Raw genomic sequence first — 26046 nt, forward strand, 5'->3', positions numbered from 1 at the left:
ATGGAGGCATTTTTCTTTTACAAGATAATAATGATGTTTTCAATATGACAACTATATAAAAAATCTTTTTTTTTTAAAGATTTTATTTATTTATTTGAAAGAAAGGCAGTGAGAGAGAGCATGAGCGAGGAGAAGGTCAGAGGGAGAAGCAGACTCCCCGTGGAGCTGGGAGCCCGATGCGGGACTCGATCCCGGGACTCCGAGATCATGACCTGAGCTGAAAGCAGTCGTCCAACCAACTGAGCCACCCAGGCGTCCCTATAAAAAATCTTTTAATAAGTTTTCCTTCTTTGGAGTTAATAAATATTTATTTCATTTTAATTCCTTTGTTAGCTTCTTAGCTATACCTCTTTGAAAGATTTTTAGAATGCTTGCTCTAGGGGACGGCAGTATTCACTTTTTATGAATCACTGTTAATCAAAACAGTATAGTATGGCATAAAGACGTATACATAGATCAATGAAACAGAGCAGAGGGCTCAGAAAAGACCATGCATAAGCGGCCAATTAATTTACAAGAAAGGAGCCAAGAATACACACTAGAAGAAGGGTAGTGTCTTTAGGAAATGACATTGAGAAAACTGGACAGCCACATGCAAAAGAATGCAGTTGAACCATTATCTTACAGCATACACAAAAATCAACTCAAAATTGGTTAAAGACTTTACATATCAGTGTCTACTTAAACTGAATTTTAATGTGAGATGCATTTAATGCAAAATGTGAGAAGCTTGGATAGTGTAATTCATTTATACTCCATCCTTTATGCTATTGTCATATATTTTATATCTAAATATATCATAAACCCTACAATAAAATGTTACAATTTTTACTTTAAACAATCATTTGCTTTTTGATAGAATTAAGAAATGGACAGAGTAACTTTTATAATTATACACCATTAACCATTTTTTAATCTTTTGCATTCCTCCTATTTGATATCATTTCCTTATTTCATTTCTGATTCTAGTAATTTGATTCTTTTCTCTCTCTCTCTTTTTATAAGTAATCTCTACGTCCAACATTATCTTCTAATGTGAGTAACTTCTAAACGAAGTTTTTCCTAAACTCCTTCCACTCTGTGAGCCAATGCCAAGTTTTTAAATTCCTCATTTACAGATAAATTTAGAGTTTGTAGACTTCCATGTGTTCTTGTGTTCTAACTATTCTGTAGGTATAAATTTTGTGTGTTTAATTTGCTTCCCCTTTTACTCTGTTTCTTTTTAAAGAAAAGATGTAGGGGGATTCAGATTTCTGAAGATACCATTATTCTGCAGAAATTCTGAAACATTTTAAAATACTCTTTTAGTGATAGTGTTCCAGTAATGAACTATGTTCCACAGTGAGGAATCCAGAGGGAGGACTTTTTTGATGAAATTTTCTTGACTGGAAGGACCATGCAGGCCCTTCCCAGGCAGGATGACTGTATGGTCATTTAGTCTTCTTTTGGCTTCCAAGCACCAGTTCCCTGTTTGGTTGGTAGCAGTCCTTTGGTCATGTCTGGGCAATCTTCTCTTTTACTTTCTATTTAGTACTGGTCAATAAGATGCCCTTTCTTTCTTAGTCAAGGGATAGCAGTGAACTAATCTGGGCCATCCAGATTTTCTCCCTGAGGAACTGAATCTTGAACTGAATCACTCAAACACAGAAAGTCAGTTCAAGCTAGAGGTTTTTAATTTAATTTTATTTATTTATTTGACAGAGATCACAAGTAGGCAGAGAGACAGGCAGAGAGAGAAGAGGAAGCAGGCCCCCCGCTGAGCAGAGAGCCCTACGTGGGGCTGGATCCCAGGACTCTGGGATCATGACTTGAGCCGAAAGCAGAGGCTTTAACCCACTGAGCCACCCAGGCGCTCCAAGCTAGAGGTTTTTAATATCATTATAAGACTCTAAAATACCTCCTCTTACCTGGCTCTCTGGGTCTGCCCTGGTGTCAGGTCTTTCTGAGCTGTTTTCTTGGGTCATCATCCCAATATCTTCTAAAATGATCATAGTTCTGCTTAAATTAGCTAGAGGTGATTTCAGTACCTTGTAACTAAATAACCCTAACTGATAAAAGAGTGAGTAGAGGGTCAGGTGGTGGCTGTTCTTCTCCAGATGGGCAACAGAGTGTATAGAAAGGTTGTATGGGATTTATAGGGTTTGTCTATATGATATGTGGATCAATCATATCAAAATCACCGGCTAGGGAAGGCTCACTAAAAATGCAGATCCTCTACTCCAGGCCTAATGAGTAAGAATTTCTCGGTGTGGGATTCAGGAAATCTGAAACTGGAACACATTTTTCAGGGATTATTCTTCAAAATACATTTGAGAAGCACAATACAAGCGCAAAGGTTTTGAAATTTGAAAAACATAGCTGAGAATGCTTTATGCTGCTTAAATTGTGGTTAGTCAATGAGTCCCTCCGATCCTGTTTTCTCATCTGTAAATTAAGGATTGTAAGAGCTTGTCTATCAAGTTGTTTTAAAAGATTGAAATGTGTACATAAAGGATTTTCAAATAGCCTCAGTAGAGGAGAGCTGCATCATTTGCAGGTATTTATACTCCAAAATCTAATACATCTAAGGCAAAAATTATGAGTAGCCAAAATTATGGTTGAAAATCATGTAAATCTACAATGGTAACATATGGCCACACTTACGCATCATGTTTGGACAAAGGTACTGTCTTTCACTAAGCATATAGCTAAGAATGTTCCTGAAGAGTTAGAACGGGTTAGATAGAGTAGCTGAATACCATGTAAAGTAGTTGGCTTGTGCTTACAAGTTATGTTCTACTAACACACACACACACACACACACACACACACACACCTTTATACTTTCAAATAATTTCTCACTCATGCTCCATGTCAAACAATGGTGGATGAGGGCAGCGATGCCTTAGGTAGTGTCCTCCAGGAGCAGGCTGATGACTGATCTACTGTCTGGAATGTTGCTAGTTGATGAGGCAGAGGACAACAGAATCAGCCACCAGCTCTGAATTCTTCCACCCAGAGTAATTCTCTACTTGGGCTCAAATTCATTGGCAAAGTAAGTCACATTGCAATGCTTAATTTCAGATGGCTGGGGAAGGACAATCTGCCTGAGTTCTTAGAAACAGAGGGAATGGAAATATCTGTGAGTATTGCTAATATTTGCCACCTGGGGTCTGGATATCAGTGTGTTTTGATAGCTCCCTGGGTGATTCTATTGTGAAGTCAGGGTTGAATACCCAGTCTAGGCCTTATAGTCTTTGACAGGAAGGGAGGGAAGAATTACCTGCTCTAATTAAATTGTCATATTAGTTTGTGAAGGTTAAATGTATGCATGGTGGGACACAAGTGGACTTCTGTTTTGCCTGTGTCTGTGGGTGGCTTTGCACGATGGGAAGGATGAACAGTCGAGTCATTGGTGGTGGCCAGTGCTCACCTGCCCATGTCCTCCTCCCTTCCCTTCCACCCTGGTTACCATCAGGCATTCCCAATTTACTCATAAAGTCTCCAGTGCTTCCAGAAGTGCCAGTTGTTCAAGGTTTTTAAATGAAATACATGGATAAAAGTTACAATAACAATGAAAATGAAGTTAAGGTAAAATATGGGTCTTCAACATTTCTTTTGGCCCCAGTACTCATGATGGTGTACACTATCACCCTAATTAGGCTTTTAGAAACCTGGCAATACTCACAAATTGTGCTGGGAATTAAAAAAAAATCAAGCTGGCATGTATTTTTGCTTCTGGATGAATGACTTTACCTGTTACACAGCAGATATCAGTATTTGGAGCAGTCTTCTGAGCCATCATTTGTATCTAAATCCTTCCATCAGGCTGAGCACAAAGGCCAGATGATGTCACTTTGAAAGGTGTCCTTTCTGTGGTGCCTACTCACAAGATTTCTGTCCAGTAGATGGTCAGGTTCCCGACAGATGGATCCCAAGTGGCTCTTAAGCCCCTGCAGGAGATGAAAGCCAGAGAGAAGTTGCCTGGATGCTGGGAAGGGCAGAATGAGGGATAATTCAGGTGCTGGATGGTTTAGGTAGCTTAGGTCCATGGGTTGGCTTAAAATAATGTTCATTAGAACTGAATTCCTGACACATGAAAGGCTCTCAGTGCACACTAGTGATTAGCAGAATCAGATCAGATTCTTAAAATTAGGAGGCCCCTAAACAACTCCTAAACGAAGTCTAAGTCCTCCCAAGAGTCTCCTCCAATAATGTTCTTCCATCCTGTACTTATCTATTTTTAATGAGAGAGAATTCATCACATCCCAAGGCAATCTCCTTTATATATTTCATGTACATTATATTGAACTGGAGTTTGCTTCTTCAGTTTCTTATTTTTCTTGTCAGAACCAAACAGAACATTTAATCCTTTTTCTACAAGGGCACCTTCAAACATTTAAGGAGAATTCATATATCACTTTAAAAGTCTTACATAGACCAAATATCTCCAGTTTCTTTAACTCTACTCCAAATCACAGAATTTCATATTGGAAGAAATCTATGAAACAACTGATAAAAACTCTTTAACAAGGCAGGCATCTTCAGAAAGTTGATTAGAAGCATCCATTCAGTGTCTGTTCTGCCACTGAATCTCTGGCTGTCAAGGATTGAATTGTGCCCATCCCCCAAAAGATATGTTGAATCTAACCTCCAGTATTTCACACCTAGTACTTCAGAACATGGCTTAATGTGGAAAAAGTGTTGTTGTAGACATAATTAGTTAAGATGAGATCATACTGGAGTAGGGTGAGCTCATAATCTAATAAGACTGGATGTGTCCTTCTAAGATGGTTGTGTGAAGATACCGGAGACAAGAAAAGAAGAACAGCAAGAACATCTTGTGAAGACAAAGGTAGAGATTGGATTTATGCAGCTGCAAGCCAAAGAACATCAAAGACGGTTGGTAAAACACCAGAAGCTAGGAAGAGACAAGGAAGGATTCCCCTTCAGCTTTCAGAGTACGACTCTGCCAACACTTTCATCTTGGATTTCTAGCCCCAGACCTGGGTGACAATAAATTTCTGTCCCCAGTTTGTGGTACTTGGTTACAGCAGCCCTAGGGACCGAACACATTGGCTTTGACTATATTCTGGATTTTGTTTCCAGAATGATACCAACAGGATTCTTTGATGTGGTAAGCAGCAAAGCAAGGAAAATCCTAGAGCTCTTCTATCTAAGTATCTCCAGTTCTGAATCTGGACCAGAGTCTGTGAACTAACATACACGTTGTCAAACACATGCTGTAGGGGAATGAATCTCCTGAACCACATATTTAGGTGGACAAATGTAACTTTTATTATTCTTCTATAATTTGATTTTTGAACAACAGCCTTGCTGAAATATAATTTATATGGTATTAAATTGACTTTTAGTGTAAATTCAGTGGTTTTCAGTACATTCACAAAATTGTGTGACCATCACTGTTATTTAATTTTAGAATATTTTCATTACCTCAAAAGAAACTGCATACCTAATAGCAACCATTCCCCATTACTCCTTTTCCCTAGCTCCTGGCAACCATTAATCTACTTTCTGTTTCCCCTGATTTGCCTGTTCTGGAAATTTCATATAAATGGAATTGTATACTACATGGTCTTTTGTGACTGACTTCTTTCACTTAGTAATACGCATCTAAGTTTCCTTCATGTTTTTTCATGACTTGTTAGCTCATTTCTTTTTAGTGCCAAATACTAGTGCATTATCTGGATATACCACAGTTTACTTTTCCAGTCAAATTACTTTTCCATGTACTGAAGGACATCGTGGTTCCTTTCAAATTTGGGCAATTATGAATCAAGCTTCAATAAACCCTTGTAGGCAATTTTTTGTGGGTATAAATTTTCAGTTCCTTTGCGTAAATAGCAAGGAGCATGACTGCTGGATCATATGGCTAGAGTATTTCTAGTTTTGCAAGTTTCAAAGTTTTGCAAATCTTCCAAAGCAGCTGCACCGTTTTGCATTCCCACCACCAATGGTTGCATTCTTTGTTTATTTTTTTTAATTTGGTAATTTATCCTCTTATTATCAAGTTTAAGAATTTTTAAAAAGTATATTACAGATACAAATCCCTTATCATTCTGACTACTGGGCCTTCTTAAGTTCTATGGAACTTGTTGCCATACCTGCATCTCTCTTGGCTGTATAAGAGAAGCATTCCTTTGTTCCAAATGCCATGCCATGGTGGGGGAATGTGAGGACTCTGTGATACTCTTAGACCTATCTGTAAAGAAGGACACCTACGGTTCTTTTGTGTGCTATGGCTCTGCCTCCATGGAAGGTGGGAAAACCTGGCTCTTCAATTAGTATGCTATTTACAATATTATGTTTCAATCACGAATTTTGTGCCCTAAGCCATTCAGGTTCCAGGTTTCAGGCTTAATTCTTAGAAACTAGTCTTTAAAACTCAAATTCTTTTCTCAGATCATTGTTTCTGCCACCAGCATTACAATCTACTTCAAAATTCTAAAGCAAGAATGTGAACCCTTGGTGACTTCATGTCCCTGATGTCTCTGGTTGAGTTTGAATGGGAGCAGGGGTCAGGACCATAAGATATAAGACTACAAAATATTATGTTGTTATAGATGAACGGTGTCCAAAAACAAACTGAGTTCAAACGGGCATAGGTTGTACAAATACTGAAGCTCAGTGACAGAGAATAAGCCAAGAGTCATTCTGAAGAACAATGAGCAACTTCGTTTTGTATGCTCTCCACTGTTATGGGTTCTTAAGGTGTTCAGTGAGGTTAAGGTTGCAGAAATGCAATTAGATGTAACTTAAGCTAAGAGGAGAATCTATTTTAAGGCTATCATGGAGTCTCGTAGTCTCATAGAAACCCAGGACCAGAACGCACTTAGGCCTTAGAAACAAATAGAATCAGGAACTCAAATGTAGTCATATTTTTCTTGTCTACCAGACTTCTGAAAACTCTTGTTTTTTTCTTTTCTTTTTTTTTTTTTTGGGCATCTCTCAGTGACACTTAAAGATACCCCCCTATCTTTCTAAATAATGCTTCTAAAATTCACAGAAAATGATAGTCTCCCAAGCTTCTATCAATGAAATGTAGCCAGGGTTGATCCCACTTTAACAACAGACATTTCCTTGGTTACCAGGCAAATGGTATGGGGGGCGGATAGGGAAAATTTCAACCTCCCCCCAATAATAATTTGCCTGGTAGACAAATCTATTAGGTGTTCTCTTTGTTGTTCCTGACTCCATGTAGTTGGAAGTCTACTCTTCTTAGACTAACATATGAAGACCTTGAAAATCTCCCTGTAATTGATCTTTCTGATTCCTGTCAATCCCTATACCCCAAGTCTAGCAGCTACCAGCCCATTTTTTCTCTTCTTGGAATGTACCATGTTCCTTCTGGCTCTGTTAACCTGTGTGTGTGTGTGTGTGTGTGTGTGTGTGTGTGTGTGTGTTTGTTTAGGATACTTTCCCCTCCCTTGTTTGCCTGATAATTTCTACTCATCTTTTAGGTCCAGCTCAGCATTACTTCTAAAAGCATTCTTTTTTTAAAAAAGATTTTACTTATTTATTTATTTGACAGACAGATCACAAGTAGGCAGAGAAGCAGGCAGAGAGAGAAGGAGAGGGAGGAGAGAGGAGAAGAGAGGGAAGCAGGCTCCCTGCTGAGCAGAGAGCCCGATGTGGGGCTCAATCCCAGGACCCTGGGATCATGACCTGAGCAGAAGGCAGAGGCTTTAACCCACTGAGCCACCCAGGCGCCCCACTTCTAGAAGCATTCTTGACTTCTAAAAACAGAGCTTACTGCTCTGCGTGGTTCACTTTGTTCACACTGTTTTAGAGCCCCTACGACATTGGATTGTAGTTATGTAATTTGTTTCCTTTCTCTACCAACTATGACATTCTTTTATTATTATTATTATTGTTGTTATTATTTAGCGAGGGAGGGAGGGGAAGGAGGAGTAGAGGGAAAGGGAGAGAGAGAATCTTAACCAGGCTCCACATCCAGCACCAAGTACCTCGTGGGTCTAAGAGTAGGAAGAGGAATAATGGATATATTGGTGTGGGAGTAGGGATGATGGATATAATTCTGGTTCTCTCTTTAGCAGTTTTAAATTTCTGTCTCTCAGTCCTAATCAGAAAATAGGAGGTTGGTGCATCGCCTGGCCTTTGTCCTCATCCCATTTCTTCGCTCTCCTCCCTTGCCTCCCTTGTAAAAGCAAACATAGGTTGTGAGGCTAAGAATAACAGAAGAACATTTTTCCCCCCTCTTCCTTCTCTTCATTTTCTCCCACTCCTCTCCCAATTCTGTTTAGGGCCTGACCTTCCCCCCTCTCCTCTTCATCTCATGGAAGCACTTTCCACTTTTGTCTGTCATATTTTACTGTGATTTTTTAAATTCATGAGCAGGGAAGTTATCCTTTTAAGCATTTGGATTTTTAAAACTAAAAGTTTTGAAATTGATTATTATAAACGTAAGTTAACGATTGGAATCTCCGGGTTTCTAAGCTATAGTAAGCAGGTTAGGTCATTTTTTACGGCACCTGGGCAAAAATGCATCTGAATTCCTTTTAAATGAATTTGCAGGATGAAATCTGAGTTTACCTTTCTAACTCTCCTCTAAATCCTGAAAAACAAAAGCAGTAAAAATGTTTACATGCTTAGTAAGCATTCAAAGAGGCTCTGAATAAAGAGCGCAAACTGAGCAGTGATTCCCAGTTTTTTGAAAACCCAAACCAACGACCAATGCCAATCAGTAACCCTTTCCATCTTTTACTTATAAATTAATACACAAGAATAGGAGCGGATAAAAAAGGGTTACATTTTAAAAGAAAGTATAAATCTCAAAATGAAAAAGGAGGTAACAATGCAAATGACATCAGTAAAGAGCAACTCCGGGATTAGAGTGTTTAACATTACGGACCCGCGTCCGCCCGCCTTGGGACCCTGCAGTGACTTGGTGAGGCTCCACCTCCAGGAAGAATTTCATTGGAGCTCACCTGCTCGCTCGCCCCCGCCCCAGCTCCTCTTCCGCATGCGCACTACAGGCAAAGGCCTCTGGCCTCCCCTCGTCTCCTTCCCCACCCCCGAATTCCTAGCTCCGATTGGTCCGCTTCATGAGTCCTCCCCTTGGGTCCACCAGTATGGAAGTCGTCTCTGTGCTCCGCCCCTTCTGCCGGCAGTGTGCGGCGGCGTTGCTTGCAAGTCCGTTTTGCAAGTGGGGATGGCGGCGTTGGCGGCGGCTGCCGGCGGACTGTTGAGGCTGCGAGCGGCTGGGGCAGAAGGACAGTGGCGTTGGCTTCGAGGCGCGGGGCTGCTGCGGGGCTTGGTGCAGCCCGACTCGGCCACTGGGTTTGCGGCGCAGAGGAGGCATGTGGCTCACTTCACTTTCCAGCCAGACCCGGAGCCTCAGGAGTATGGTGAGCTGGGGGCTGCCCTGTCTGCTCCTGGTGCAACCCAGACTCCCAGGCCTGTGGGGGCCTCGCAAGGAGTGCCGTCCCGCTCGTGTGGACAGCGGCCGGCAGGCTGATCTCCTTGTATCTTGTTGTAATTCCTGCCCTGCTTTCTGGAGCCTACCTACTTTAGGGATTGACTGTGGTTTCCTCCTCGCTCTATTTTTGTGACTGTACAACCCTTGAGAGGCATCCCCTCACAGCCCTCGAGATGGGTGAGAGGGCATGCCGCAGTCTGGAAGGGCAGAGGGTGGAAGGGTGGTGCCCAGGGAACGCCTACTTTTCTCAGTTCTCCATCCTTACTTTCCCAACCTTGGCCCTAGGTGTTGTCCCAGTTTGTATGGAGCTGGGCCATTAACTACAGGCACCGGTATTTAACCCCCCCCCCCTTTTCTTTACTACTTCTACTACTACTACTGCTGCTACTATTACTATTTTTGCTTTGGCAGGGAAGAGGAAGTGGAAGAACTAAGTAACTGAATTAATTTTCCCCAAGGTCATAGAACAGGTTGTTCCTGGAGATGGGAAAGAATCCAGGTTTCCAGGCTCCCAGGTTGAGCCCAGGACTGGGGTAGGCTGCCACTTAGCTAAGGAGGGGTAATTGATGAAGGTGGGGGGAAGAGGAGTCCATCTAGTACTCTCATTGGTAGGAGGGACATGTAGTAAACTCCTCACAGTATGACAATTGCATGACTTTTACCATTTCTTCTGCAAGTTATATGTAATCTCTGAAAGATCTAGTGTCTATTATCAGAACAATGGAAACAGTAAGAGAACATTTACCTTTTTCCTTGTCTGATGACTTCCTATGTACTAGATCTGATTTTTTTTTTAAGATTTTATTTATTTATTTATTTGTCAGAGAGAGAGAGAGAGAGAGGGCACGCACAAGCAGGCAGAGGTGGAGAGAGAAGCAGGCTCAGCGGAGCAAGGAGCCTATTATGGGACTTGATCTCAGAACCCTGGGGCTGAAGACCGTGGCGCAACCGACTGAGCCACCCAGGTGTCCCTAGATCTGATATTTTTGGAAGGGTGTCTCTACTTGTGAATAATAGGTATGAATATATATTAAGTGCTTACCCCAGGCAGGGACTGTGCTGAAAAATTTACATTCATTATTTCATTTGATGCTCAGGACAACCTTTGAGGTAGGTGATATTAACTGAAGTCTTGAGAGTTTGTCCAAGGTTACACAGAGAAGTTAGTGATAGCTTTTGCTTTGGATTTTAATTATTTAGATTCTAGAGCTTCCATTCTAAACAATGTGCTATAATGTGTGTAGCTATGGTTTACTAAGAGGTGTGCCACTTTTGTAAAACAGTATATATCATAAAGGTGAATAGCAGTTTTTTCTCACCAACAGGATGAACCTTGAATTCTGTCTTCAAAACGAAGAAACTTTAGCCCAATACTTGAGAAATAGAATACAGGTCTTCTTTAATCTCCTCAGCCCCCTTTCATAATTGTGAAACTACTAAAACCCAGGTAGAATGATAATCACATTTGTTTGTTTGTCCTTATGAAAATAAAAATAAGTGCATGTTACAGATAATTTGGATAATAGAAAAAAGTAAGAAAAAGTAATCTCACCATCCACTGCTGTTTGTAAATACTGCTAACATTTTGGTGTGTATCCTTCCAGGTCTTTCCTTGCAGTTTAGTGGAATTAAATTACTCCATTGATTAAATCAGTGGAATTAAATTTTTCCTGCAACCGGAGCTTTAACACAGATATAATCAGCATTATTTAATCAGAAGCGTTTTCCTATATGATTACATAGTTTTCATAACCTTTAGAAAGTGGTATGTTCGGTGGTATGCTCACTTGGTTAAGCGTCTGCCTTCAGCTCAGGTCATGATCCCAGGGTCCTGGGATTGAGTCCTGCATTGGGCTCTCACTCAGCAGAGCGCCTGTTTCTTATTCTCCCTCTTCTGCTTCCCCTGCTTGTGTGCGCGCTCTCTCTCTCTCTCAAATAAATAAATAAATAAAATTAAAAAAAAAAAAGGAGGGGGTGCAACCTGGTCCATGGAGTATAAACCCTCTAGTTCAGTGGTTAAGATCTTGGCACTGGAATCGGATTGTCCCAGGTTTGGTTTTGGCCCTGTTACCTGTGACTCTGGATTACTCACTTACTGTCTCTAAGCCTCAGTTTCTTTGTAAATGAGGATTTTATAGTAATACCTACTTCAAAGATTGTTATGAAGACTAAATATAGACAGCTGTGTGCAATGTACTTAACCCAATTTGATTACTAAGAAGCACTCAGTAACTGGAAACTTTTAATAATTACCATTATGCTTTTGCTTTATATTTTTCACTGTTATAAATAATGCAGAGAGAAACATTTCATGTATCCCTTATGTATCTGAGATTATTTAGAATAAAGTCCTAGGGATGAGATTTCTGATTCAAAGGAATAGTTTAATGGATTTTTAATACAAAGTTCAAATTACATCAAATACAAAAATCAAATTCCATCTGCATGTATAAGAGTGTGAGTATTGGGTGTCATGATAAAATCACAATTGTGCTGTGATACTGTGATTTATAATAAGAAGTGCTTATTGGTCTTTGTCCCCTTTTCCTGGCACAGAGCTCCTAAACCTTTGAAATTTCTTTTGATGAGAGCAATAAAGGTGTCTTGTTACGCTGATGGTAACTGTTTAAAATCTCCTATTTCATCCAAGAAGGGAAGCTGGTGACTAGAGGAATCAATTGTGTGATGAGAGGGCTGGACTTTCAGTCCCACCCCGACCTCTGTGGAGCCGAAAGTTTCTGGAGGTTGAATGAATTTAATCAGTTATGCCTATGTAATGAGACCTTTGAAAACCCAAAAGGATGGGGTTCAGAGGGGATTTGGGTTGGTGAATAGGTAGAGATTCAGGGATAGTGGCATGCTCAGAGACCGTGGTAGCTCTATGCCCTTTACCCATACCTTGCCCTGTGCTTCTCTTCCCTCTGGCTATTCCTGAGTTACGTCCTTTTATAATAAACCAGTAATCTTTCAAGTAAAATATTTCTCTGAGTTCTGTGAGCCATTCTCGCAAATTAATTGAGCTCAAAGATGAGATGAGGGGACCTCTAATGTATAGCCAGTGAGTCAGAAGCACGGGTGACAGTTTGGGCTTGTGACTGGCCTCTGACCTGGGAGGTGGGCACAGTCTTACAAGGACTGAGCCTTTAACCTGTGGGATCTGACAGCAGCTCCAGGCAGGTGGTGTGAGAATTGCGTTGCATTGTGGGGCACCCAGCTGGTGGTGCAGAATTGCTCGGTTGGGTTTTAAAAGAACACACACATTGCAGTTGGTATCAGAATCCTGTGTGCGCCCGCATGCTTGGGTATGTTGTGCTGATTGCAGTTTGTTTTACTATGTACTTGTTTTACTTCTATTAAGGTATATTTATCAGATATTTGTTTGCCAGATTTATTTTCTCCGGTAAATTGGATGTTCCTTGTCTTTGCATATTTAAAAAATTATATGCCTGGTAATTTTGTCTATCAGTAGGAATGCTATTTAACATTATCGAACTGTTGAAATATTGTCTGTTCCAGGTGTGTCCGACATCAGTCTATAACCCTCACAGTAACCTTGTGACCTAGAGAGTGGTATGCTCATTTTATAGATGAGAAAATTGAAGCTCAGAGCTGTTAGTGGCCTGTCCAAGTCTGAGGAGTAGCAGTGCCGGAATGTGAACCCAAATAGGTCTATCTTCAAAGCCTCTCACACTACTTTTCTGCTCATGTTTTGTGTAGTAAAGTTATTAATGAAGATAGTAACTCTTTGTCTTTCATGCCTGTTACAAATAGCTTAATTTTTAAAATTCTGGTTATTTTGACACATGAAAGAGACTGCTTAAATAGAGTAATGGCCTAGGTCGACTCTGAGGAGGTGACATTTAAGCTTCACTGTGAGGAAAGACCAAGGAATTACCTCCAAGGTAGAACAGTGTTTTCCTAGATGGAGGAAGGGCAAGCATTGGTGAAGTCCCCAATGTGAGGTCAGCTTGTTCTGTGGTGCCTGGGAAACCCTTTGCAGTTGCACTGGGGGAGACAGACAGCTCTCAGAAATCAAGGGTAGACCCAGGAGTCCTTTTCCTGTGGGGATGAAGGTCTTCTTTCCAGTATTAGAATTTGTAGAGAAGGGAACAACATAAGTAAAGAACGGCTAGAAAGCATAGGGTTTTATGAGGGATGAGGAGGAGTGAGTTTGTTTGGAGGAAAAAGGAGGAGGGGTAGGAAATAAGTGTGGAAAGCCAGAAGAAAGGTTGGGGGAGAGAAAAGATTGACTATATCCAATGTAGCTTTCACTGTGCTGGTTGCATTACATTATGTATGTAATTACATTCGGGTTCAGGTTAAATTCTGTGGGCTGTGGAGGGCCATCGCTTGTGTAGGTAAGAGAGTGATTTGCAGAGTGCTCGTGTAATATTATGAGGAGAGTTTGTAGAATTAATGAAGGGAAAGTAAGGATGCAGAGAGATTAGTCAGAGGGATATTGTACTGTCCATGTGAGAGGATATAATTAGGGAGTGTCAGTGGGGATGGTTGTGTGGTTTTTTTTTTTAATTTATTTTTATTTTTTATTTTTTTTATTTTTTGATGGTTGTGTGTTTTGAAGGAATTGACTAGAGCTGCTGCTGTTTTGCCTGTGGGGGCCAGGGGAGGGGATATCAAAGATTGCTTGACATTTTTAGCCTGAGAGTCTGAAAGGATGGTAGAATGGTAGTATCACTGATACGAATGAGGAATGCTGGAAGAGAGAAGCATGTTGTTGGAGAGAAGATGATGGAGGTTTGGATGTGTTGATTGGATGTATTAGAATGTTTGGGCTGCTATAACAAAAATACCATAGACTGGTGACTTATAAATAACTGTGAATAATTTATTTCTCACAGTTCTAGAGGCTGGGAAGTCCAAGATGAAGGAATTGACAGATACAGTGTCTGATGAGGCCCTGCTTCCTGGTTCCTAGCTGATTGTCTTCTCACTGTGACCTCACATGGTGGAAGGGAGCTCTGTGGGGTCTCTTTCTATAACAGCATGAATCCCATTCAGGAGGGCTCCACCTCCATGACCTGTTCCTCTCCGGAAGCCCCATCTCTAAGTACCATCATATTAGGGATGAAGGATGTTTCAACTTACGAATGTGGGGGGTACACAAACATTTATTCCATAGCATTTGAAGTGTTGGCAGAATATAGTATTATGAGGTAGGCTCTTCTGAGTACTGGTCTGGCACCAACACAACCATGTCAAAAGTTGGGAACATTTGAGACCAGATAATTCTCTCCATGTGTCTTTTCCCTGGCTTATTTAGAGTCACCCCAAATCATGTCCTTCCTGTTTTTTCTTCCTACTCTGTGTTTCCTTATTCTGACTTTATCATTGCCCATCCATGGTACTCCAAAGAATGGTAATAATGACGACAGCAGACACTTTTATCAGAACTTACCAGGTACCAGACACTATTCTGAGTGCCTTACATGTAGCAATTCATCTAATCCTCTTGTAACAGTGCTGGGGTTGAGATCCTGCTATCATCCACATTTTATTGTAAAGAAATTTAGATGCAAAGAGGTTAAACTACTTTTTTTTTTTTTTTTAAAGATTTTATTTATTCATTTGAGAGAGAGTGGTAAGTGAATGGGTTGGGGGTGGGGAGGAGCAGAGGAAGATGGACAAGCAGACTCTGCGCTGAGCATGAAGCCTGACATGGAGCCCAGTCTCACGGCCCTGAGATCATGACCTGAGCCAAAATCAAGAGTCCAATGCTTAATCACCTTAACCCAGGCACCCCTCTACTTTTTGACATTTGCACTGTATTGCTCCCCAAGAACACATTTGGGCCTCTCCCTGTCCCTGATTTTAGGCGTTATGTGTATGTGTAGGTTTCTTTATTCATTCGGTGCATTTTAATTTTCTCCTGGTTGCTAAACTTTGTTCTAGATGCTTAGCACAAAACACAAATGTGGGTATGGACCTGTCCTCATGGAATTAGAAGTCTATTGGGGAAGATGGACAAAAAATAGCAAGCAAATGCATACTTAAATCAATCCCAGTTGCAATAAATGACATGTGAGAAATGTTCAGCTGCTAGGAAAGAGAATAATAGTGATCTAGTGAGACCCCTAAGAAGAGGTAGCATTTAACTAAGCTCTAAGGGATCAGGAAGGAGTATCCAAGGAGTGTGAAGGGGGTGCCAGGCAGAGACCCAGCATGCATGAAGGTCCTGATGTAACAAGGAGCTTGGTTTGGTGGAATTGAGAGAGGAGTCAGGTGCTGAGCCTTGGGGAGAGTGATACACAATAGGACTTTTGAGGTGGGCCGATAGGAGATCAAGTAGGCCTTTGTGGACATGATGGAGTGGGGCTTTATTCTGGGTGCAGTCAGAGAACCTAAAAGGATTTTGAGCAGAGGAGTCACATGACATGCATTGCTTTATAGGACTTTAGTGTAGTAGTGGTCTGATGAATGAGGGAAGAAGGAGTAGAAGTGAGGTGGTGGTACTGTGGACTATTCGAATGTTTGTGTCTCCTCCGTCCTCCGAGTCCTGTGTTGAAGCCTTAATCCCCAGTGTGTACTTAGAGATGGAGGTCACTGGAGGTAATTAGGTTGTGAGGGTGGAGCCTTCATGAATGGGATTAAAACCCTTATAAAAAGAGACACAAGAGAGATTATCTCTCTTTCTGCCCTGTGAGGATGCAGCAAGAAGATGGCCTTCTGCAAACTAGGAAGAGGGTCTTTATCAGAAACTCACCTTGGTCTTGGACTTCCTTCCCAACCTCCAGAAGAGTGAGAAGTAAGTTTCTGTTGTTTAAGCCACTCAGTCTGTGGTGTTTCGTTATAGCAGCCGGAGCTGGCTAAGACAGGACATTAGGAGGTGGTTTTCAGGAACAAGAAAGAAATGGTGAGTTCTGGAATTCAGACATTGTAGTACTAGATTTAAGCTATATTTTGGAAGTAATATATATTCAAAGATATATCTGAAGTATAAATCTTTGGAAGAAGCTTTATTTTGGAAGTAGGATTGGAAGTGTTGGATTCAAGAAGTGAAAAAAAGGAAGACATTCAAGGGTGCTTCCTCAGTTTATGGCTTGGATACTTGAGTGGAGGATAGTGTTGTTTGCTAAGATGGAAAAGACTGTTTTGGGAGCAGACATTGAGTTCAGTTACGTGCTTACTGAGTTAGAGAAGCCTGACACCTACCTGGGGAACTGGTGACTGCGTGTTAAGTCAGAAGGTCAGAGGAGAGGTCTGGATTGGAGAAACACATTTGGGAGTCACCAGTATATAGAAAAATTTAAAACCATTTAGAGACCGAGTAGGGAAGGCCAAAGGAAGGGAAACAGTTGTAGCTCGTCATACCATGACATAAGTTACCAGGTGCTCTGAGAGTTCCTAGCCATAATCTCTTCAACTTTAAGGCTTTCTTAGGTCCTCCCAATTTTGGCTTCAGATAACAATCTCCTCGCCCCCGCCCCCCACTTCTTTACTGGCACCTTAAAAAGGGCAATTTGTGATTATGGATCCTTTATTTATATTTTATTTATTTATTTATTTTTAAAAGATTTTATTTATTTATTTGACACACAGAGATCACAAGTAGGCAGAGAGGCAGGTAGAGAGAGAGGAGGAAGCAGGCTCCCTGCTTAGTAGAGAGCCCGATTCGGGGCTTGATCCCAGGACCCTGGGATCATGACCTGAGCCGAAGGCAGAGGCTTTAACCTACTGAGCCACCCAGGCGCCCCGATTTTATTTTACTTATTTTTTTAAGATTTTATTTATTTGAGAGAGAGAGAGTGAGACAGCACAGAGGGAGAGTGAGAGGGAGAAGCAGACCCCCGCTGAGCAGGGAGCTTGACGCAAGGCTCGATCCCAGGACCCGGAGATCATGACCTGAGCTGAAGGCAGACTCTTAACTGACTGAGCCACTCAGGTGCCCCTCATCCTTCATTTACATTTTAATATAAAATGTTCTGTCCCTCATATTTGAATTCTCTATGAAACTTACTTTATGGGGTGGAGGTTGGGAAACCCAGTAACAGGGATTGGAATGGGATAGAGATACACATCTGGCACATACAAAGGGATTCCTGGAGAACGGGGCATCTGGAGGGGTAGAAGAGGTTTTGTTGGGAGAAAATAGGTAGTTTCTTAGGCATCCTTCCATTTCACAGTATGGTTAGTGCCAGATTATGCCACTAAAATCATGCATTCATCATGCTTCAACAGGCATATACTGATTGTCATGTTTGGGTGAGGCCCTCAGTGCTGAGCTTTCTAAGGGATATGACATGAAAATGCTGTGCTGTACAGGTGTATCCCAAGGATGAGGCAGCTCAGAGGAAGGCCAGTGCTGAATATGCTGGAAGATCCTTTGGTTTCTGAAAGGAGACCCTCACTTTCCATGTCACGGCTGTGTCTTTTTATTCATGGTCTAACCATAGACCCACTTACTGTCTCCGTGCCCTGCTGTTGACCTTGTTTATTGCTAAGCACTGCTCTTTGGGGACCCATTTGCTCCTTTTGTCTCCATATTCTAGTCCTGGGAAGACTTCTCCCTTCCTCCCTTAGTGCTACTGGATACTGAATAGTTACTCAGTAACTGCGTGCTCCGCCTCAGTGTCACTTCTACCTCCTTCCCCCTCCCCTGCAGTCTGACTGAATTATAACATCGGAGAGATTTTTTTCCTACTGTATTTCTTTATCTTTAAGTGGTTGATGAACAATTTACTTTGTATATTTTATCTTTATTGAACTAGCCTCCTGTGGTTCCTTGTTCAGTCATTCATTCCGCAGATAGCTATCGAGCACCTATTACATGTCAGGCATTGTTATAAGCACTAAGCATACACTTCTGATCAAAAGCAGGTAAGAATCCCTGCCTTCTTGGGGCTTCTGCTCTATCGTGTTCCGTATATTCCACCAACACTACCTTACATGCCGCTTTATCTTTGCAGCAGTGATAATGACCTGGTTTTTCACAATGCTCTACTTAGGACAAGTTCAAGTTATCGGCTCACAGCAATGGGTACCAATGGGTATCCATTAGCTGGTATCCCTGACTAGGGAAATTGCACTTCTGTGTCTGTTTTAGTTTTGTTTTAACTTTTTATCTTGGAAATAAGAGTTATCAGCCTGGTTTTGAAATTTAGCAGCCATTTATTAATATTGGTAATTGTATAATTTGGCAGCGGTGTTTAATAATTTCTTACTGTTCTTAGTTAGACATGCTACAGATGATACATATTTTATCATGAGAGAATGTAGGCATATCTTATCAATGGTCTTTAATATAACCTGTAGGAGAATAAGTAATTCTAATGTGAACAAATATTTAAAGTGATCTCACCTGTGAATAATTTGTGATTTTTTTTTTTTCCCCCTGACCCATTCATAGACCACACTGCAACTTTAATAATAATTGAAAGATAGCTATTGCTGTGGGGTGCTTAGGTGGCTCAGTTTGTTAAGGGACTGCCTTCAGCTCACGTCATGATCTGGAGTCTAAGGATCAAGTCCCGCATCTGTCCTGTATGGGGCTCCCCACACAGCGGGGAGTCTGCTTCTCCCTCTGACCCTCCCCAATGCTGCTTGTGCGCTCTCTCTTTCTCATTCTCTCTCTCTCTTTCTCAAATGAATTAAAAAAAAAAGAAAGATAGCTGTTGCTCTACTAAAAATTATTTAAATTTTTTTTGAAGATTTTATTTATTTGACAGAGAGAGATCACAAGTAGGCAGAGAGGCAGGCAGAGAGAGAGAGGGGGAAGCAGGCTCCCTGCTGAGCAGAGATTTCCCAATGCAGGGCTTGATCCCAGGACCCTGAGATCATGACCTGAGCTGAAGGCAGAGGCTTAACCCACTGAGCCACCCAGGCGCCCCAATTATTTAAATCTTTTAAAAGCATCTAGTAGCATAGAAGTTAATCCAAACCCCTAAAATTTTGAATCTGTTGAAAAAAAAGTATTCAGGAGTGGAAATTTTTGTGCTTACATGGAAATAAAACCTTTAAATACCCTTACTTATAAATTATTTTCCTACAAGATGAATAGATTCCTTGTGGGTAATTAAGCAGTACTTTCTAGATTTACTTGATATGATTTTTATTAATAAAGTCTTTGCTTTTTTGTATTTCAAACTCATTGAACAGCAATGGAATAAGATGTCTTGGAGGCATTCCAGATTAATTCAGATGGTCAGCACACTTGGAATAAATTCCACTTTAGATGTTTAGGCATTTTTCTCCTTCTTAGGTTCTTAGCTATGAACATCATAATAGACAAAAATCTTGCTTTAGGAAATGTATGAAATAGGAGGAAATATGGGAATGTCACGGTGGTGGGAAAAAAGAATTTACCCTAAACTGTTGTCATCTGATGCTGGGCATCAATAAGTACTTTTCAAGAGGCTTTATACAATAAAGAAGGATTTAAGGCAAGTATCTATTAATACAGCTTTAGCTTGAAGAAAAATAAATTATGAAGTCATCGTGGACGTGTGGTATGATTGCATCCCTTTTGGCATTCATGGCATAACAATACTTCTTGAATGAATTCCTATTATCCCCACCAAAAATAAGAGTAGAAAAGACCTTTATTTTAGCAGAGAGGGCAGCAGGACAGATCTGAGTGGGTACTGCTAAGACCTGAACCCCGGGCATTCAGCAGTGTGAAAGGGGTCAGAGCACGTAAAGGGTTAGAAGGTTGAGTGACAGTGGATGATGGATGATGATGGTTTCATAGGTCAGAGCCTGCTGTGGATCCAGGCTGGGCTTGGGATGAGGATGGGTCTCCAGGAAGAAGGTGAGTGGCCAGTGTGTGTCACAGCCAAAGTGTTCATGGCAGCAGCCACTGCTGTGACCCATACTGTGAATCAGGCTGTGGCTTTTGGGACGACACCAGGCTACCGAGGAAAACAGAGGTTAGATGGGACAGTAGTCAAGGGTAATTAGGTGTTCAAGGGATTTGCTCCCAGCATGGCTGTGGGTTAAAGTGAACACTAGTGCACAGATCAGGCACTAAAGTGAAGATGGCCTTTGGGGCAGAGAAGATTGAGGCAGAAGCTTTCCTCTGCTCTTAAGAGTGTTTTTGGAGAGGAGCTGATCTCAAGTTCTGGGATATGTGTGGGCTCTGGACAGCACCAAGACCAAAAACTCTAATGTTGTTTCTGAATTCTAACACTTGGGAGTTTATTAAATAAATTTTTATACAATTCAGGATAATACCAATGTTGAGATGAAGGACATGGGTGAAGTCCAGAGTCTAATAGTAAATAGCTCCTACTTATTTAGCATGCACTGTGTCAGGGCCTGTTCTGAGCGTTTTCCATGTATTATTTCATTTCACCCTCCTATCAATCGAATAAGGGAGCCAGAAGTTGGCTTTCAGAGATTCTGCTGGACAGCAAGACAGTGGAAGGACCGAGACTGGTGTGTCGATGCCTGGAATTGTAGTATTCTCCAAACACCAGCAAGTTCTGAGTGCTAACATTTATCATTAGCCTTCCTCCCTCCTTGTTCTATGGTCCATGACCATTTGCTGTTACCGGCATATTTAACGTGTGCCTCTGGTCATTGTGCATTTTCTATCAGGATAGCCTTCACCCCTGCCCTGTGTCTTTCCAGACCACTTTCACTCTGGCTGGTTCCCTTTTCCAACTTCCCATCACTTTTATTTATTGTATATACACATTTGGTGACTTGATGAAATAGCTTTTTCCTTTTTTATACTTGTTTTTTCGTTGTTTAGTAAGTGTAAATTTTGCTTCATCATCAAGTGCAGAACTCTATATTGCTTTTGTATTTTCTGTAAAACCAGCCTCATTGTGACTCATCCAGTAAATTCACATAGGATATTCTGTACTTTCTGTTCTTTGATTTTAATCATGTTGTAACCAATTGTTAAGAAACTGGCTATTTTTTATACATCTTACAATGTAAGAAATGTTATGTAAAATTTTTTCTTTTTTTAAATTTTCACAGGGCAAACTCAGAAAATGAATCTTTTCCAGGCGATAACAAGTGCCTTGGATAACTCATTGGCTAAAGATCCTACTGCAGGTAAACTTCCTTTGTGTGTGAGTGTGGTAGGTGTGTTAATTCAGATTGAAAATTTGCTGGAAATACCGTATCTAAAGCTCAGTGGTTAACATAGGTCTGCCTGAAATTTTTTAAATGATCTGGTCAAATGATTAAGGTCAAATAATCAGATTATGGTATTAACACATTTTTAAAAATCAGTTCATTATGAATTAGTTCTCATGTATATCTGACATCATCAAGTCAACTTTCGCCCATGGTATTTGTGGTCCTGTTATTATATTAATATTTTCTAGATTGATACCTAATACGTACTTCTGTTTCTCCAGCATATAGGAAAAAAACAGGAAGTACCACTTGATTCAGATTTATGAATCTGTTTATGAAATGAAGATTTGGTTCCACGCTTTCCTTTGAGATAGCCATCCCACTTACAAGACTTTTTTGAAATAACTTTAGTATTTGTAAATAACTTTATCTTATCAAATTTAATTATTGGTATAAAAACAGTTGTTTTGCTATATATATATGTCTCCTCAATTTGGTTGGCTTTACTTCATATATATATATAAATATATATATAGTGTGTGTGTACGTGTGTGCTCATGCTAGTATGTATGAATATATATACTTTTATATATTAGTATGTACTATATATACTATAACCTATGCATATTTATATATTGGTATATATAAATACATATATTTAGTATGCCTTGGGCTTCCACTTGAGAAGTTTTAAGGTCCCTAGTTTTAAGGTCAAGTGAAGAAGGGGTTAATTTGTTAGGAGGAAGTGAGAGCTATACTATTGGATGATGAGATCTTGCTTTGTTTGAATGTCATCTGAGAATGATTGATCTTGAAGAGTAAAGAAGGGTGAATTTCATAAGGTCCACAAAACTGGTTAGGTGTTAATAAATTCAGCTATGTGAACACCCATTTTTATTGTCGTTGGCCTTGCTCACTACCTGCCGCCATACTTGCCTCTTTTCACACCATTTAGGTCCTTTTCCTACTTGTGACTGTTCTCTCAGCTTGGAATGCGTTTCCTTCAGCCCTTAAGATTGTTGCCTTTCATTGTAGACCATGTTTGAAAGAGAACCACTGGCAGGGGACTTGAGCCTGGAGTGTGAGTCAGTTCTGCTGCTTGCTGTCCTACTGGTTAAGTTACTTTACTTCTGCCCTGGGCTTCGTTTTCTTCCTGGGTGAAACAAAATGACATTCTAGATAAGTGCTTCTTCATCAATTGGGGCGATTTTAATCCCCCTTCTTCCCCTTACGTTTAACAAAGTCTGGAGACACTTTTGGCTGTCATGACTGTGTTTGTGTGTGTGTGTGGGTGGGTGGGTGTGTAGCGGGTGACAACTGTCATCCACTGGGTAGAGGCCAGGGTTGCTGCTCAGAGAGGTCTACAATGCACAGAACAGGCTGCTACAGTGAAAGAATTATTCAGTCCAAACTGTCAGTAATGTTGAAGTTGAGAAACCTTGATTTAAACTTCTAATCCATTTCTGTTTTCTGATTTAAGGTGTAAAACATTTAAATTACCTATTTTTCATTGTCAGTATCACTTAAGTGTTATTAAATAAAACATGTTTTGTAAACATTGTTTTTCAGTAATATTTGGTGAAGATGTTGCTTTTGGTGGAGTCTTTAGATGTACTGTCGGTTTACGAGACAAATATGGTAAGTCACTGTCTTTTTATGTGCATAGTATTCTTGTATAATTTTTCCTTAAATATGTTGAAGATACAAAAGATGCCTGTTCCATTGCTTGCCGGATCCTTATTGTTCACACAGTTGTTGGTTTTTGTTTTTATTTTTGTTGGTTTGTTTTCCATTTCCGTAGGCATCTACAGAATCCCTTGGCTTGGGTTTCTCCGAATGTGGTCTAATTGCAGTATCTCTCTGATCTGGTTCAGATCACACATATTATAGAAGCCAAAATCATCTTCATTAAATGTATTAGTCTATTATGTCATTCAAATCTAGTAGGCTTTGATCTCTTACTACTGCCAACAATTTTGCTTCCAGTGTCTCTAGTTCAAGATTTGGCCCTACTGGTCTTTGTTAATAGAGTTCATCTTTTATTTCCCCGTATTTGGGCTCCCCAGAGATTAGAAGCATTAGGATGTGTTGTATCTATGTATGTGTGTGTACATGTGTGTGTATTATATATGTATCTATTTCTGTTTGTCTTTATATGTATCTCTCTATTCTACACCTGTATCTAATGCCTACACCTATATCTATATTGAGAAAGAGAGAGATTTACTTTTTAAGGAATTGGCTCACATAATAAGGGGGCTGGCAAGTCTGAAATCTGTAGGGCAAGCCAGTGAGCAAGCTGGAAGCCCAGGCAGGGTTTCTTTGTTGCAGTTTTCAGGCCGAATTTCTTTTTGTTGGGGAAGCCTGTCTTTTTTCCTAAGCCCTTCAAATGATTGGGTGAAGGTCATCTGTATTGTGAAGGGCTATTTGCTTTACTGACAGTCTAGTGATTTAAATGTTAATCACATCTAAAGAACACATTCGCAGCAATATCCACACTGGTCTTTGACTAAGTAACTGGGCACCATCATCTAGCCAAGTTGACACATGTGATTTACCATCCCCCACTCAAAAAAAATTTTACCAACCCATTATCCTTCCACATGTTTCACCTCAGCTGATCTCGTCTTTTGCTTGGCATGGGATTGATTTCTGCCAGTTGCTTTTACTCATTTCATTTGACTCAGACTTCAAACAGAGGGCACTTTGGCAGATCCCAGCATCCTCCCTCCTGACTTGCTGTGTGAGGAATATATTTCAACTCCTTACTGTTAGGGATGACTTTGAGGTGATTTGACTTTTTGTTTCTTCCCTCAGTCTTACCTCAAATGGAAGTCAGCAAAATGGTTAAGTTCAGGGGGAGGAGTTGACGTCTCCCTTTCTTTTTACCTTTGCCACTGCTCTCTAAAGCTCATGGGTGCAGTTGGCAGTTCTAATTTTTTTCCCTAACTGTTGTTCCTTCTTTTCCCACTGTTCTCTGAGGTTCTGTTATACTTGAATCCAAGACATCATGGCATGTTCCACCTTGCTTACCGAGAAGGTCTTTTCTCTTTATAGCAGGTGGATTTTCTGAGAGTGGTCCCTCTGCTTTCTCCTATTTCTAACAGCTTTTCAGAGATTGAAGTACCTCAGTCTCAACTATCTCACACTGTCTCAGTTCCAGATAATTTGGATGCCTACAAACTTTAGCTCTTTAAAAAAAAAAATTAAAAGCCTTTACACCTTTTATTTCAAAAGCAATGCATATGCATTAAAGAAAATTTGGAAAATATAGAAAAGCAGAAAGGAGAAACATAAAATTGTCCATACTTCCGGAGATAACCAGAGAAAACCATGGTACCCCTCTTGGTTTACATGCTTCTAGACCATATTTGAATATATCTGGGTATGTTCGCATATATTAAGTAATGCTTAAAACATAGAATTAGGGGTGCCTGGGTAGTCGTTAAGCGTCTGCCTTCGGCTCAGGTCATGGGTCTCAGGGTCCTGGGATCAAGCCCCACATTGGGCTGCCTGCTCAGCGGGAAGCCTGCTTCTCCCTCTTCCACTCCCCCTGCTTGTGTTCCCTCTCTTGATGCCTCTCTCTCTGTCAAATAAATAAATAAAATCTTAAAAAACAAACAGAATTATACTTTTGTTTTCTTCTTAGGGTTTTCAGCTCTCCTTATGTTGCCCACCTGTTCTTGCATGTTGTCTACTTTATTGCCATTGGTGCCCTTTGCATATTCATCATAGTTGTTTTAAGTCCCTGGTTTGGTAATTGCAGTATCTGCCCTGTCTGGTTCTGATGCTTGCTCTGGCTCTTCAAATTGTGATTTTGCCTTTTAGTATGCCCTGTAATTTTCTCTCACTAGCTGGACATGATGCACTGGGTGAAAGGAACGGCTATAAATAGGCCTTCAGGGATGTGGTGGTGAGGTGTATGGGGAAGGGACGTATTCTGTAACCCCGTGATTAGATCTTGGTCCTTTATTGAGCCTCTGCCTCTGGACTGTGAACTTCACAGGCATGTTTTCCTCTCTCTCAGGTGGGACAGGAGGCCTGGAGCTGACTGGAGTTGGGCATATTCCTTCCCCCAGGTCAATTTCAGTCTGACAATAAATACCCAGCAGATTAGGCTCTGGTTAACTGGTTTCCCTTGATGTCAAGCCTTTTTAAGAAGGGAGTGCTCTGGTGTATTTCAAAATGGTTCCTTGTGCACTTCCCCAGCTGGAAGCAGGAGGGCATTTTTCTCATGTGTTTATCTTAGGAACCTGGTGGAGCGCCTGGAGGTAAGCCTCACAGAATTGGGGAGGCCAGTTTGTTTAGGTTGGACTGGATTCCCTGGAGTTTTTAACTCTCAGGCTTGTCCAGACGGAGCCTCCAGCCATTCCTCAATCACAGTTCAAGTTTTCCTACTCTGGCCCTGGCTCTGGCAGTCATTTTGACTCCTCAGCCTCTGCTCTGCTAAGTCAAGATTGCCTGTCTTCCTCCATCTGTCTGTCTCTTCAGCCTCCAGGAGGACAGCGGTTTGCTGTGTGTCCTCTCCTCTCTCTTGGGTCCAGGAAGAGTTGTTGACT

At 40.9% G+C, this 26046-nt stretch overlaps 1 protein-coding gene across 1 annotated transcript in view; it reads left to right on the forward strand.

Annotated features, from left to right (window-relative positions):
- Window positions 1-9140: 9140 nt before the first annotated feature.
- The window catches only part of BCKDHB (branched chain keto acid dehydrogenase E1 subunit beta), a gene marked incomplete at its 3' end in the record, with an annotated part of 48862 nt that continues 31956 nt past the window's right edge, over window positions 9141-26046 (forward strand). Inside the window, exons 1-3 of the mRNA XM_032873006.1 lie at window positions 9141-9368; window positions 21383-21460; window positions 23057-23125. Of these exons, the coding sequence (XP_032728897.1) occupies window positions 9173-9368; window positions 21383-21460; window positions 23057-23125 (343 nt within the window). The remainder of the gene's footprint in view (window positions 9369-21382; window positions 21461-23056; window positions 23126-26046) is intronic.

The sequence above is a fragment of the Lontra canadensis genome, unplaced genomic scaffold (assembly GCF_010015895.1).
Source record: "Lontra canadensis isolate GAN:19392208 unplaced genomic scaffold, GSC_riverotter_1.0 scaffold47, whole genome shotgun sequence".
Classification (NCBI taxonomy): domain Eukaryota; kingdom Metazoa; phylum Chordata; class Mammalia; order Carnivora; family Mustelidae; genus Lontra; species Lontra canadensis.